General features: G+C 48.3%; 1 protein-coding gene and 1 pseudogene across 1 annotated transcript in view; one reads left to right on the forward strand and one right to left on the reverse strand.

Moving 5' to 3' along the window:
• xmas (RRM_XMAS2 and SAC3_GANP domain-containing protein xmas) overlaps nt 1-16,022 on the reverse strand; it is a 388,469-nt gene that overhangs the window by 343,754 nt on the left and 28,693 nt on the right. The window contains exons 6-7 of the mRNA XM_050172352.2: nt 12,454-12,546; nt 10,698-10,822 (exon numbers count right to left, since the gene is read on the reverse strand). Of these exons, the coding sequence (XP_050028309.1) occupies nt 10,698-10,822; nt 12,454-12,546 (218 nt within the window). The remainder of the gene's footprint in view (nt 1-10,697; nt 10,823-12,453; nt 12,547-16,022) is intronic.
• Nucleotides 1-16,022, forward strand: part of LOC140219041 (uncharacterized) — a 500,311-nt pseudogene that overhangs the window by 11,773 nt on the left and 472,516 nt on the right.

Below are 16,022 nucleotides of genomic sequence, written 5' to 3' on the forward strand. Positions count from 1 at the left end.
TATCGGCGTGCGGTGTGGCATCATCGAAATGGTACCAGAGTCTGTGGGGAGCACCCGCCTCCATTTCCTCACGCGTACCCGCGTCGTCCCATTCGCACATGGCGGACGGGTTGAGCCGGCGTAGACAAGGGAGAGAGGCACTACGCGCCCTCCCTTTCTCCGTCGCTCTTGTGACGCGCGTACCCCTCTCCCCCCAGGCGGCTCACGGGAAAGGGAAACGTATCCGGCGGGCAAGGAGGACTTCCCCTCGCAAAAAGGTAAAAAGGCATAAAAGCGCGCCACCGAGGGAGACCCCCTCTCTTGGGACGCCGACACCTGGACCGCCTGGACGAAAGCACCTGCCGCATCCCGTGAGTGATCTCGTTTGTCTGACCCACCCAGAAAACGAGGCAAGCCTTTTACTACTATTACTGAGAGGACGTCCCTCTGCGAGTGTTCGCTATTGTTAATAGCAATAAACGTTATTACCGTTGACACCGCTGGTTGCCTTATTCGTTCGAACCCAGCGTAGCCGCGATTCCCGCGCAACGGGTTGGGAGTACCACGAAGCGACTGCGTGGTGCTAGATCCGGAGCTCGCCTTCAGCCCTAGCCGCACACAGAGTGGAAACCCCACAAGTCGAAACCGGACTATATCGAACCATTTTCCAGTACTGTATTCAGATTTAATCGACGCCAAAATGCCTGCCGGCAGCACGTTTGCCATGTTCTAGTGAATAGACAGCAGCCTCAAGCTTGAACAAAACATGGCCATAAAACTTGCATGCCGCGCCATAGTAAAATGGCACCAAAGCATACAAACAACTACAAAGCACACTACCACCTTGCAAAATGGCAAAAACGCGGTGTCTCCGTGGGCACAGGTTGGGACACGTTTGCTCTGGGATGACAACGGCTCAACCAACAGGCAGCTCTGTAACAGCGCTGGACATCAAAACAAAAAATGGCAACTGACAGAGCAAGCCAAACGTGTTTTTTTTTTTCTTGTGAAAACGTTACATGCATTGAAACAGTTTTTTCCTTGTCAGTAATGAATAATATTGTTACTATTGGCAGGTCTGTGGCAATAACGTAGCCAAGTTCACTTTGAGGGGACAGAAACAGAGATGAACGTGCTCAGCTGCCACTGACATAGAAACACATGGCAGGCATGCTGTGAACATGAAAAAACTGTAGCATCTGTCTACACTACAATCCCAATAAGGAACGTTTCCGCTAAACGTGGGTGAATATCTTAGCTCTGTTATTAGTGCTGGCGAATGAATAGGGTACACTTCTACCATATCAACGTAAACGTGGCTAGTGTTGTTGCTGCTCGCGATTTGTTGCATGCTCGAGTGCAGACGGGAGGAATTAAAAGGTGCCTTTTTTTTTGTTGTTGACCACAACCATCGTAAAGTCAATAAATAATAAAGCAAAGGCAAGTTTGGTTATAGATTTTATTTTTTCTTGAAGTGCGAAGGTGATGAAGGGAATGAAATGGGGCATCAGCTTAAAGGGACACTAAAGGTTAGTATTAAGTCAACGTGGACTGTTTAAATACCATCCCAGAAGCCTCGGAACGCTTGTTTCGTGCGAAGAAGAGACTTATCTTAAGAGAAAATGTGTTCTGAAGCGTCCGTGTACCTCTAGCGCAGTTCAAATCACCGGCCCTCTGATGGAGGAGTATTGACGTCATGGTCTCATAGTGACGTTGCGCCGTCGGTGAGTAAAACGGCTCCCGCAGACGGCGCTATGGCTTTTCTGCACAAAACGCAAACGCGCGGCCAGAAACAGAGCCAAGACAGAGCCGACAGCAGCACGAAAGCGGAAATATGGTGGCTAGCGGAAGGGAAAGCGCACGACGATAAGCTGGTTCTTTATTTTATGACGCCAACTTCGACGCTTGTTGCAATGGATGACCCTGACAACGACACATTAGCTCGCAATGCTGGGCTCGAGCTCAGCGATTTAAGCACTAATGAACGTGACCTGCTGTTGAGGGCTCGCGCTGCCGGCGTCGTTGCGTACTACTACGACGACGGCCTGCTTTGAAAGGCACTCCACGCGACTTCAGTAAGTCGGCGTTGAACTCTTAATCCCCTGGACGAAAGTGCAGCGAGCCCACTACGTGATTTTTCGGCTCTTTGCCAGCGCGCTGTGGCAGAGGTACGGCACTTAACCACTTCGAACGGAGAGGGTCACTCGTTGGCACACAGTGATAAGTAACGTTGAATTCACCGCTGCAATTGCCCTTGGCCAAGTTCCGCGGACCATTCCCGCATCCCACGACATCACATGGACGTGGTATTCTCACTGCTTGTTCCAAATGCAAGTTTTGCGAGCCAGCAGGACCACCGCAGCACGACGCGATAAAGAAACAACTGAAACTCTAAAGCGCGCGCGGCGCAATGTCGAGCGCGCAGAGTCGAGCGAAAATGAAACCTTTCGATCACCCATACTACTCAAGGGTAACGTCAAAATGTTATTTTTTCTTAGAATCGAATAGAAGTAGACAAGTAGCATTTTCTCCCCTCCTATAATCTAATGAGATCTTTTTAATACGAGTAGTTGAGTACTAGTGACATAAATTATGAGGAGGAGTGCTTTCGTCATCGGGCTAGTACTGGAATGTCGCTGGGGGGTCTCAAATCGTGTCATGCATTTACCTCAATTTCTCGGTCACTAAAGCTCTGTTCGCGATTATATAGACGCCTTAGACATTCTAGAGCATTGCTTTATCACTTTAACTTGACTTTCTGGTAACCTTTAGCGTCCCTTTAAGAATCTGTTTGGTGCATGCAGTCTGCTAGGCAAGTCTTGAAAAGTCATTTGCTTAGCATTAGACAGATGGTAGGCACAATCATCATCAGCTAGACTTGGCACACGACATATCACAGTAGCAAAGTCGGGGTGCGATCATTACTCAGGAAACTTAAAAAAAATTAAATTTTGACAAGAAATTGAGGGGTGCGACCATTTGCAAGTAAATGTGGTAGTAGATATCTGATCCACGAATTGAATTACTTGATTGTTCAAAATTCGATTTATTTATTTATTTTATTTATTTATTTTATTTCCAAAACTGTTAGCCCTTGCGGGCTGTTACAGGGTTGGGGGAAAAGAATTTTCCACAAACACGTAACACTAGTTCTGCAATAAACAAACAATGCATTCAGCAAACACATGACAGTTTACGCTCAAATGATTCAGTTGTGTGTGTTTCAATAAATACATCCACGTCAAGTTTGTTCCAATCGACTATAGTTTTCACAAGAAAGGAAAATTTGAAGGCATCAACGCGCGGCACATATGGCATTACAGCATGAGGGTGACCACTACGTGGGGACACTCGTCCAGGGCGACGCAAGTATAGTCTGGGCTCCAAATTGAATTTATTGTTTTACAGTTGGTACAAGAATTTCAACCTGGCTATTTTTCTGCACATTGCAAGTTCGGGCAAACCGGCAGGAGATAATAACGCATTTACAGACTGCGTCCTTTGATAAGCATTAAAGATAAACTGTGCAACTAGTCTTTGAATTCGTTCCAGTTTATTTATCAAGCCCACTTTGTGCGGGGATTCGGGGTTGAGAGTATTCACACACCCATATTAATGATCACCAAAACCACTTCACCAATCACTGAGCAATATCAAATCACTTACTGGGATCTTATACCCTATGTAAAAATACTGTAATGGATACGAAAGGCGCGAACAAGAAGAGAGAAGAGACGACGAAGAGAACAAAGAGCTTGAGAGGCCGGGCTGCGTTACGATCACACTACGACCATCAGCCATCGCCTGTAAATAAAACCATTTCTTCGCAACTCTTCGTAACAGTTGTGGTGGAAGGTGCGGGGTAATCGACACCCGAAGACGGAGGAGGCTGAAGCAGAAGTTCTTCGATGGAGCCATCGCCTTGCTGGCCTCCCACCGAATCTACCGGAGTGGAATATGTCCCACGACGCAGACGAACAACGGCCCATTCCGACAGCTGCGCCGACAAGTTCCGTTCTACAACTGAGAGATGCGCGTCCCTTCACTGGAAGATCGGACGAAGACGTCGAGGAATGGCTCATCCATTATCACCGGGTGAGTGCCGCCAACAAGTGGAACAGCACTTCTCAGCTTTCCAACGTCGTGTTCTTTTTAACGGATACTGCATTGTTGTGGTTCGACAATCACGAGGAAACGTTTACAGCATGGGGAAGATTTGTTTCCGAAATCGAAGAGCGATTCGGCGATTCCGCGACGAAAAAGAAAAGGGCAGAACAGACGCTACTGCAATGTGCGCAAGTGCCAGGTGAAACCTGCACGACCTACATTCAAGCGGTAATAAAGCTTTGTAGGATGGTGGACTATGGAATGTCTGAAGAAGACAAAGTCGGGCACATCCTGAAAGGAATTGCCGAAGAGTTTATAATTTCCTCATCGCAAAGGACAACCTGGCTTCCGTCGCTGACATCATTCGGCACTCTCGTACTTTCGAGCAACTGAAGACGAGGCGCATCACGCCGAAGTTTGGCAGGCTAGCTAATGTGACGACACTTGCAAGCGTGGACAGCAACCACCCCTCCATCTGGCATCAACGATCCGACAAATAGTTCGGGAAGAGCTCAGCCTGCACGCGCAAGTGACACATCCAGGCACTCATAGCTTCCACCTACCACCAGATTTCGAGCCAAACGTGGCATCCTTCTCCCCGTATCCTGCGGCGAGGGGCACTGAGGATTATGAACTTGCGCCCCGACAGCAGCCACGTCTCTACGACAGAGGCCCTACTTACGACGCTCGGCCACAACGAGAGCAGCCAAGTTTTTACCCTCGAGGCCCTGTGACTTCTGTCAGGCCGTGACAAGAACAGCACCGACCCTACTACCACGATGTGACTTATGAACGATATAACGGATTTCAGCGAGCAGCAGAGACACGTTATCCACATGACAACGAACTTTCTTGCCGCCCGCAGCATCCTAGCATTCGTTTCGAGGAAGATGCTGTGAACCGCAATCCTCCCGTGTACTACAACTGCGGTTCCACAGGCCATATAGCTCGGTATTGACGCCAAGGCCATCAATCACGAAGGACACCACCGATGTTCTCGCCACCCAGAACCCGTACTTCATATGGCTTGCGGACGACCGATTGCTTCCAATGGACCACTTCTCACACTCAACCAGACGCAGCGATTCGCCAGCTTCTGAGCGGAGTTTGATGCCACCAAGTAACGGTCCCCATCGCTCTTCGTCCCCTCGGTGCCGTTCTTCATCACCGCCACTGGGAAACTAGCATCCGCGGCCAATGGAGGTGTGGTCGCCAGACGGTCTTTGCAACAAATACCTCTGCCTGTTGTGATGTTCAAAAACAAAGTGAATGTCTCGATTGACGGAATACCGACCATGGCGTTAGTTGATACTGGGGCGACTTTGTTTGTGATGAGCCTCGATTTCAAAAACCGTCTAGGCCACTAAGTTATGTTTTCTTTGAACGACGGTATTACCTTTCGTGGAGTAGGCGGCGAGTGGCTTCAACCCACTGGTGTTTGCGCTGTGAGTGTTTTGTTGGCTGGGAAAGTTCTTGTGTCGAAATTCCTTGTTCTTTCTCGTTGTTCGCACAATGTTATTCTTGGTATAGATTTTCTTGAACTGTGCGGCGCTTCCGTGGACTGTGGTTGTGGCGAAATATCATTGAACAAGTTATTTATATCAGCACCGTCCAAACAAAGCTTGGGTGGTGAAGACAGGGACACAGACACTCTCAGTGTTCTTGATGCAGTGATTGCACCATCACGGTGCCTGACGCCCGTTCGTGTTTCTGCAACTACTGTTGATGCTGATTGTGTTGACCTTGTAGTTAGGCTTCTCCGCATAAACTGTGCTAAAAAAGATATCCTTATGCCCTGCTCTGTCGTGTGCATGACGAAAGGAGTCGCCACGTTGTGGGCGCTGAACTGTTCCGTCATGCCAGTTGTCCTTCCTCGCGGTTTGAAAATCGCACTCTTTGATAAAGCCGAATGTAGCTCTATAGCGACACTAACTACGGACGTTCCTACAGCTTGCCCTCCTTGCGATAATTGCCATTCTGAAGAGCTAATGCTCGGCATGATCAGCAAGGCTCTCGGCACATCGGAACGGCAAGCACTGGTACAGGTCCTTGCCAGACAAGAGGCTGCATTCGACTTCACGCATGGAGATGCACCCCTTCATTTACAGTCGTCCCACGCTCGTCACAGAATAGATACCGGCTCAGCACACCCCATCCGCCGGAAGCCCTACCGAGTGTCATCGTCCGAGTGCAAAGTTATTGCAAATGCATCCTTCAAATGGACACCAGAGTGTGACGCATCATTCTCTCAACTGAAGTTTATACTAACGTCAGCACCCCTCTTGCGTCACTTCGATCTATCCTGCCCGACTGAAGTTCACACTGATGCTAGTGGAATCGGGATAGGAGCGGTGCTTGTACAACATCACAGTGGCACAGAACATGTCGCATATTCCAGCCGTTGCCTGAGCAAATCTGAACGCAATTATACGGTTACGGAACAGGAATGCCTGGCAGCCGTTTTCGCCATACAAAAATTTCGGTGTTATCTTTACGGTAGACCATTCAAGATTTATCACCGATCCCCATTCTTTATGCTGGCTGGTCGGTTTCCGTGATCCCTCTGGTCGCCTCGCACGTTGGGCGCTGCGCCTCCACGAATACAACTTTGTGGTATCGTACAAGAGTGGCCGTCGTCACGCTGACGCAGACTGCCTCTCTCGGATTCCTCTTGCGACTACCGACTGCGATGCTGAGAATTTTGACGACTGTCTCGCTGCTGTTACTTCGACGTTCCCTGACGCGGCAGACTTTCAGCGAGAACAACGGAATGATGTTACACTCGATCCGCTTTTTGTCGCCGCCCGTACTTCTAAAGGCAGCGGTCGCTTTACTGTCTGTGATAAATTGTTCTACAAAACTAATTACTCCGGGCATGGAGCGCGTTTTCTGCTTGTTGTCCCCGAGAGTCTCCGCTCCACCGTTCTACGTGCCATGCATGACGATGTGACATCCGGCCATTTCGGCTTCGTACGAACGCTGCACCGCACCCAGGAGCACTTTTACTGGCCCAAGATGTACGAAACAACCAAGCGTTATGTCGCTGGTTGCAAAACGTGCCAACGTCACAAGCGACCGACCACCGCAGTCCCGAGTCCCCTTCGACAATCGACACCGCCCAGTACGCCGTTCGAGCAGGTAGGCATTGACCTTTTGGGTCCATTCTCGTTATCTAACAACAAGAACCGTTGGATAATTATTTGCGTAGACCATCTTACAGAGTATGCAGAAACTGCAGCCATACCGTCTTCTACCGCTGCTTGCGTGGCGGTCTTCCTGCTGCGTTCCGTGGTCCTTCGTCATGGGCCACGACGTGTCATCATCAGCGACCATGGTCACCAGTTCACTGCTGATGCCATTGAAGAGTTACTTCGTTTGTGCACTTCACAGTTCAGTCATTCCACGCCGTATCATCCACAGACCAATGGCCTCGTTGAAAGGACGAACAGAACGCTGACCAACATGCTTGCCGTGTACGTCTCCTCCAATCATAAGAACTGGGACGACGTGCTTCCATTCATCACTTACGCATACAACACGGCGAAACACGAAACCAGGAACTATAGCCCATTTCATCTCCTGTAGGCAAGGTTACCACGAAGCCCTCTGGACACTTTCTTACCCTTCGTACTGCACAGTGATGATTCTGTATCGAAGACTTTGTGTCTCGCCGAAGAAGCCCGTCGAATAGCTCGTCTTCGTACTCTGGCCTCGCTAAGTCGTTCGAAAGAGCGATACGATGACCGTCACGTACAAGTATCGTTGGAAAAAGGTGACTTGGTTCTTCTTTGGACACCGCAACGCAAGCATGGATTGTGCCAAAAGTTCTTGTCACAATATTCAGGCCCATTTGTAGTCGTGGACTGCCTGAGCGAACTCACTTACGTCATAGCTCGCCTCCTGTGCAATGGTCGGTGATCAAGCAGAACTCATCAAGCAGAACTCAGCTGACTCATATTGCTCGCCTGAAGCCTTTCTACCCTGCTTGTCCATCCTGACTCGCCCCACGGGCTTCGTCTGCTTGCGGGGAAATGTAACAGATACGAAAGGCGCGGACAAGAAGAGAGAAGATGAAGAGAATGAAGAGCTTGAGAGGCCGGGCTGCGTTACGATGACGCTACGACCATCATCCATTGCCTGTAAATAAAACCATTTCATCGCAACTCTTCATAACAATACTTAAAAGGAAGAGGTCTGGACACCGACCAAAAATGGTTTAAAATAGTTATTTACCTTTCGGCTCCCCCACGGGAGCCTTGTTCACAATGAAAGAAGCGGCAGAGCTGGCGCCCCTTTTTATGTGCGTCTCAAAACATGATTAAGGCACCTGGCATACATGGGCGGCAGATTGCCTTCGTAACGATTAAGAGTGTGCGCTTTGGTTTGGATGATTAGGGACTCAAGATAAAGACGCGAAGAATGATTTCGCTCCTTGGCAATAACACGAGATTTCTCCCAGTTAATCTGATATGATGTGGCTGCGCAGTGTTCCGCCAAGGCATTTGATGCAACGTGTCGTTTCTGGACGTCATTCATGTGTTGCTTGTTTTGAAGTTGCCGGTTTCACCGACGTAGACATACCTACAATCCGCACACGGAATGACATACACCCCGCCTGGGAACTTGTCCTTTTCCAAAGGGTCTTTCACATGCACGAGCTCGTGTCTAAGTTTCCGGGAGGGCACGTGCGCAGCCTGCACGTCATATGACCGCAGGACGCGTGCAAGAGTCTCGCTTATGCCGGGGACATACGGAATCGAAGCCCGTCTTTTAGGGGGTCCAGGCTGGGTGGGTGCTGTGCGAGCCAGCTGGCGGCCTACTGAGTCAATGACGCATTCAGGGTATCCACAAGCCATTAATTCCCTCCGCACAAATGCATTGTCCGCCATGTGGTCTTCGGCTGTTGTGCACACGTCTTTTGCCCGACGAAGAAGAGAGCCGACAAGAGACCTCTTTTGCGAAGCAGGGTGCACCGATCTGTAGTTTAGGTAGCGGGCCGTGTGAGTGTGCTTCCTAAACACCTTGAATAACAGGTTTGGCCCATCTCGCTGCACAAGGGTGTCCAGGAACGGCAGTTGCCCTTCATATTCCACTTCAACGGTGAACTTGATTGCTGCTTGTATATTGTTTAGGTGAGCCGTGAAAGGGTCAAATTCGCGGCTCACCTATAGAGTTGAAACCATTTATAATGATCCCCGATATACTAACCCCATTTCACGACACTGACAAGTTCGCGACCCTACCTATTGAAACTGTGTCCAGATATACCAAGAGTATTTTTATCAGCACCTTACAAGGAACACTACAAACCCACTTGCTGTAAAAGACGGGAGCATGCAAAGTTCTGAAGCACGGCAGCACAAATCCCAGCTCCATCCTGATTGCAATGAAGATTCCATCACCGAGACGAGCAAGTGCCGCATGCAGATTTCAGAAGCCATAAGGAAAGTCGCTCACTTTCAACCATGCTAGGATAAACATACCTTCAACGCATATTTCAAGCCTGCTTCAGGGTGAAGCAGTACAGCGTATAGTGACCGTAGCCTACAATCTCGGAGGCCACAACGGCAGCACATCTACGGAGTTTTTCTTGCAGCACTTTGGTGGCACCGTGCTCAATCTCGTAAGCTATGGTGATGGCGCTTGTTTTCGAGCAATTTACCGCGCAGCAACATGTGCATTGTGTTATGTACGCCATTAGGGTACTTCCCACCAATTGGAATGAACTTGGAGCTCACGGAGACAAAGTCCAGTACATTGTCAGCCGAGGTAGACGGCACGTTGCTATCGCTATTCAGCTCAAGCATTACTATCGATATTCGTGCAGCCAGAGTCAGCGAGAAAGTGGCTCGATGCGCCACTGCAGCACAAAGCTGCAAAAACACAGTGGTTACAGTTTGTTGACAGTTCAATTATGTTGTTGCTAATGGTTTGCGAAGGCATTATATTTGTCAAACTTTTCACTTTTTCACCTGAAGCAACATAGAAAAAGCTAACTTTTTTTCAACCTTTAGGTGCATACCAGCATGCCGCAGTAGTTTAATTCTGCTTCCAGCCAACTAGAACAATTTGCTGTCGAATGCAGAATCCACTCGTCATCCACTGATCATAAAATATAACACAATCTCTCGAAGGAAAAAGAAATGGTGGCAGATGCGCTCGCAGTTTCCAAACTGCAGGTAAGTGGAACCAACTGTGTGCCGTCTTGAAAGACCCACGGTGCCGCAAACAAACGGAAAGGAAAGTGCCGCAAACAAACGTAAATGTACTGAAAATTCTAATTTTGAGCCAGAGTGGCGTCGAATCATAACTGTTGTTGCCAGCTACAGTGCAATAAATTTTTTTTTGCATTTTGAAGGGCGAGTCCACATTCAACGAATTACTGATACAACCACTTTTTGTGAAACTGTCAAGCTCATTGTAAATGGGTTTAATTGTAGTGATTTTATCAGTCTTGCTGAAAAGATTGCAAAAGACATTCTGTATTATTTATTTGTCAAAATTACGTGATAGTGCAACCTTTGTCACGACGAGTCAACCCATCAACGGTAGTTGATCGGTGTTTTCTAACACATGCCAAAGGGACACAAGTAAGAGCGGGGACAACTCACGAGGATCTCGAAAGAGGAGAGGCACTTCTTGTCGGTGCGCGAGTAGCGCTCCTTCTCAGGGCACATGTCGGGGCAGGCGCCCCTGGTGGCACGTGCGGTGGCCAGGTCGCTCTGCTTCTCCAACCCTGCAACAGAGCCCGCCGGGGCACCTTGCCCGTCATCACAGCACCTTCACTGCATTTATTGTAGACGAGCTTCATTTGTCACATTACCAGTGCCAGTGGGTCACTCAAGTTGAAGGGAAAATGAGGTCTTGTAATCCTCAGCCTATGATTATGTCCACTGCAGGATGAAGGCATCTCCCAGCAATCTCCAATTAGCCCTGTCTTGTGTTAGCTCATTCCAAGCTGTGGCTGCGAATTTATCTATTTCATCACCCTACCGAATTCTCTGTGACTGTGCTTCCCTTTCGTCGGCGCTCGTTCTGCCACTCTAATACTCTTGCCCTGTGAAAGAGCACATGTTCGGCTGTTTTAATGAAAGTGTCCGAGAGCACAGTTTGGCTGTACGTGGTAGAAATGGTGGTCCCCTTGATATTCCCTTTAGGCAATGTGGGTACATGCAGAAATTTTAAAACACAGTCTGTGGGGATGCGCGACTCTCGCGCGTCCCCTGATGTTTTTCCCGCATAGCGCATCCCCTGATATGCTGTTTTCCCGCACGGCTCGCGTGGCCTGGCGCCCGCGGCGTGGTACAAGCGCGGTGCGAGAGATGGCGCCACCGTCGCGGCGGGGTTACTCGGGCGCCGAGGGACAGGCGCTTGGGCTCTTTCCCGGCGGGTCGGCGAACAGCGCCGGACGTACCGCGGGCGCGAGCCAATCCAGGGTTCTGCGAGACCGTCTCGCGTGGCCGCCTTCGAACGCACGACCGTTGGCGTGACCGAACACGCGAACGACCAGGCGTTGGGATCCAGCATGGGGCGAACATATTCGCTCGCAATGCGGTCGCGGTAAGTCGGACTTCTAGATTTGTCGCGCGCCCATCGGCATGTTTTGGGGATAGCAACTCGGCTAGCAGGCATTGATCTATGAAAGGTGCAATAAATGCCCTTGTGACTGTTTGCACTACTGTGTTGTCGTTCCTTTGTCCCAAGAGTACGGAGGAACACCCCGTATCTCCCACAAGTCTTGCTGTCTAGATCAAAGGGTAAACTGTGAAGGAAGGTCATGGAAGCCTATTTTATTGCTAAGAATGCCAATTGCATAAGCATGCCTTCTGTAAATTTGCTCTGAAGAAAGCTGCATTTTTTAAATGGCTTTGTTTCACTAACACAGTGCTCAGTTTTACCATAGTATCATGTTTTTCCAGCTCATGCGGTAGATTTATATACGTATCTGTGCATGCTTGTGATGTGATTCGTTCAGGATGGGGTTTTAGACGTCCAAACAATCGGACGTCTAAAATTTCACCTTTTTGCTAGCAGAATATATATTGAGGCACGTGCAAACAAACATTTGTTCCGCAGTAATCGATACTATGTTGGATCCCACATTTTTCAAGGCCTAATTGGGAGGGACAAGAACAACACAATAACAGTCTCAATATTTCTGAATGCCAAAAAAAGCAGAACGGAACAGAAATCACAGTAATGCCAACACGTAGGGGCCAGCTGGTGTGCCACATGACTTCAAGGCCAGTAATGCCAACAGGTTGTCATTTCTGTGCAGAAGCCTGGCAAGGGGTCAACCTACACTGTACCAGTTCATAGCATAATTGTGAAACAGTCAAGTGGAAGAGGTGCGCATATAATACTTACGCAGCCGAATGATCTTGTCCCGTGCATCAAGCACTCGAAAGCGTTCTCCCACGCTGTGCGCAGACTGCCTGAGTAGCGACGACAGGGATTCCTCTGCAATTGAGAAGAAGCCCACCTCAAGCACCAGGTGGCAGTGCAGTGCTATGTTTGCCTCTGCCGCGATGTTATGGTTTCACTTTGTTTTCCAAGGGCACAGCGGTGTGTGATAGGCAATGTCTGCTGTTCTCAGGGCGCCATGATTTGTTTTGCTTTTATGTTTTTAAGTCGGCAGTTAGAAAAAGGGCTTTTCATTAGAAATGAACTTTAATGTTACTGGTCATCCTGCCAACTCCCTTGTACATTTGAGGCAACCATGCATAAGTACAAACTCGTCCAAATTTAAATTCTTGTACACTTACTTCTCTTCTGGGGATGTTAGTAAACTACCGTTGACAATTCGCAAGCGTTTCCCAGCTACAATGCTGCTTGGCCTGGACTACCTGGCCCCTACTCTGCTCCTCCCTGCAACCCTGTGTGCCTATGTTCATGCCTGTGGCCAGTTCCTGCATATAGTGTCCTTAACTCATGAATCTCGCATTCCCATAAATCTAGTCTGATGTGCACTAAACCAAGTGTTGCCAGTGAGGCATGGCATCACATGGCTGCAATGGCTGCACATCACAGTGGCTGCAATAAAGTCATCCTACGTCATCCACGGCCACATTTCATCCACATCAGCTGCCCGACTATTCCTGCAGGTCAGCTTGAGCAGAATGAATACGACAATGCTTGTAAGCAGTTCCCGTAAAGTGGCAGGTGACGAATAGACATTTTGGCATGCCTGCTTGACCTTTACCATACACACACAGCAGGCAAGAAGCCAAGAAAATCATAGGGATAATCAACTGTGGTTCAATTAGTGTGGGGAGCTGACCACAACCTTTGCACTACGCGAAGTGGTTGCAGGTTCGGTCGCCACCAGCAATAAGTTATCTTTCTGTCCCCTTTCATTTTTGCTTTTCTTCATTATTTTCCTTATTCAAATTTCAACCGCAGCTCATTACCCCTATGCTCTCCTAGGCTTCATTGCCTGCTACTGGCTTTATATGGTCATGATCAACAAAAAATCTAGCCCCTCTGTCTTTCTTGTCCTTGTTGCTCGACCATTAGGTACTCAGTCACCTTTGCTTTAGGTATAAACCATGTGAAAGTCAAAGAGAGCATAGGAGAAATTGGTAGCAACCTTTTCAATTAAAATATATGTGTTATGTGCATTGGACAGATTTAAGAGATCTTTAACGTTCAGCTATAATGAAATATGAAAGCTGTGGTGACCATGACAATTGTGCCATTTTTCTCTTCCTTGCACAGTGCTGCCATCAGCAGAAGAGGCCGCATCGCCACCTTCAAGACAGGATGAGGAAATATATACCATATTTACTTGCATAACGATCACACTTCTTTGTCAAAAAAATTGACGCAAATTCAGGAGTGCGATCATTACGTGGGTTAAATTTCCCGCAAAAAGAAAAAGAAAGTCATCCCGCGTTTGCTGCAGGATGACAACAGGTCAACAAATAGGCGGCTGCCGCTGTATGTAGTGTGAGACACCAAAACAAAATGGCGGCGCAATTTTTGTTCTTATTGTGAGTACATTACGTGCATTGAAACAGTTTCTTCCGTATCAGTAATGAATAATATTGTTAATATCGGCAAGCTTGCAGCAATAACGTAGCCATGTCCACTTTCAGGGGACAGAAACAGATGCTTTGAGGGGACCGAAGGCGGAGCCTGCCCTGGCCGCAAGGCCTCAAAAGAGCGCATAACTGTGTTGTTCTGCGCTAACATGGATGGAAGCGACAAGCGCCGTCTGTTTGCCATTGGAAAATCAGCGAGGCCACGTTGCTTTAACCCTTTGACGGTCAATGAGGTAAATATACGGCACCGCGAACAAATCCGAAAATGGTCGATGCCGTATATTTACGGCGCTGTCTACGTTTAAAAAGCGCACCAATTACCTAACTTTTTCTTTTCTGTCATGTGCTGCCGTTATGTGGGAATACCACATTATGTGGGTTTGTTTTGGCGCTAGTTTGCTCCCGCGCGTCTATATACTACCACTCGCGCATTGGTGTGCGTGCAGGTGGGTGGCCGTCTGGATTTCATTTCGCGTGCGGTTTCGGCTTTCTGCGCTTGCGAAACTGATGGCTATCACGTTCCTAATCGCTCAAAGGGCGACCGCTTGTTTCTCGCTTGTTTAGTGCTCACCGGGGTGCGCATAGGAAGGATGCCGCTGGACATGCGTTTACGTTTCTTCTCTTTTTTTTAAGACTCGTTAAAACTAATTGCCCTAGCTGGTTGGCAATAAGATGAAGATTAGCAGGAGTTTGTCACACGTGTTGCTTTTTTTTGATGGGCACACAACCAAACAGTTTTCTTGAGTGCGGGCACCTACGCAGTTCGATTACGCTATGGACGTATGTATTAGTGTAAGAGCAGGAACATTTGAGGCTTGCGAAATATTCTCGCGTGCAGATTTTCAAAGCCTTGAACTATGTTCATAAGAATGCAAAAATTTTAAATTCTGATAAGTTTATTTCCTTTCTTATTGTTGTTATTCATGAATGAAGAGTGCACATATACCAATGCAAAATATTTTTTCCTCACTTAACGGTCACCCTAGAAAACTTACGGTAAATTTTTTTCTAAATAAGTCCCTAAGGAGAATCGGAATCTGCACTAAAAAAAATTGACCCTATGCGGTCGCATATGTCGAAAAAAATCGACATGCCTGCCAGTGACATACAAATCCAACAAAAAGGAGTGGATGACGCAAGACATGTTCACAAGCTGGCTTTGCAAGTTCGATGAAGACATGGTGGCAGAGAAGTGACAGGTTGTGCTCATTTTCGACAATTGCACAGCCCACAACATCAAGCCAAAGTTGACTGCAGTAAAGTTAAAGTTTCTGCCTGCCAACACGACTGCAAAATGTCAGCCGCTCGACCAGGGTGTCATCGCAATCATAAAGGCACTTTAGAAAAAAACGCATCTGCGAAAGTGTTTTGCTGCGCATGCAGCAGCAGCCTCTTAGAGCGAATTTAAGGGGCGCGATGGATATGGTTGCCACTTCGTGGTGGCAGGTAAAAGCCACAACAATAAGCAAGTGCTTCAACAAAGCAGGCTTCGTGCGCAATGCAGAGGCTCTTGACGCCGATGAGCTGAGCGACAACGTTGCCAATGAGACGGTCAACACCGACAACGTGTAGTCCAGCCTCATTGAAAACAAGTTTGTTTCCACCCCAGACAACTTCCAAGATTATGTCGATACCAGTAAGTCAGAGCTTCCTGTCTGCGAGGAAGCGAGCACGGATGATGCATTCATCGCAGCGGTGCACGGTAGCGAAGAGCTTGCAACCGAAGACGAGTCGGGCGACGATGCCAACCCGACGCCAAACCCAGATGTCCCATGCAAAGACGCATTGGAATACCTCAGCAAAGTGAAGATCTACTGCCCGAAGAACAGTTTGAGTGAGAAAGCACTTGAACGCTTAAGCTTTGTAGAAGACGAAATTGTTCGAAGCTCTGTT

This window comes from Dermacentor andersoni, chromosome 6 (genome assembly GCF_023375885.2).
Source record: "Dermacentor andersoni chromosome 6, qqDerAnde1_hic_scaffold, whole genome shotgun sequence".
In the NCBI taxonomy this organism is placed as follows: Eukaryota; Metazoa; Arthropoda; class Arachnida; order Ixodida; family Ixodidae; genus Dermacentor; species Dermacentor andersoni.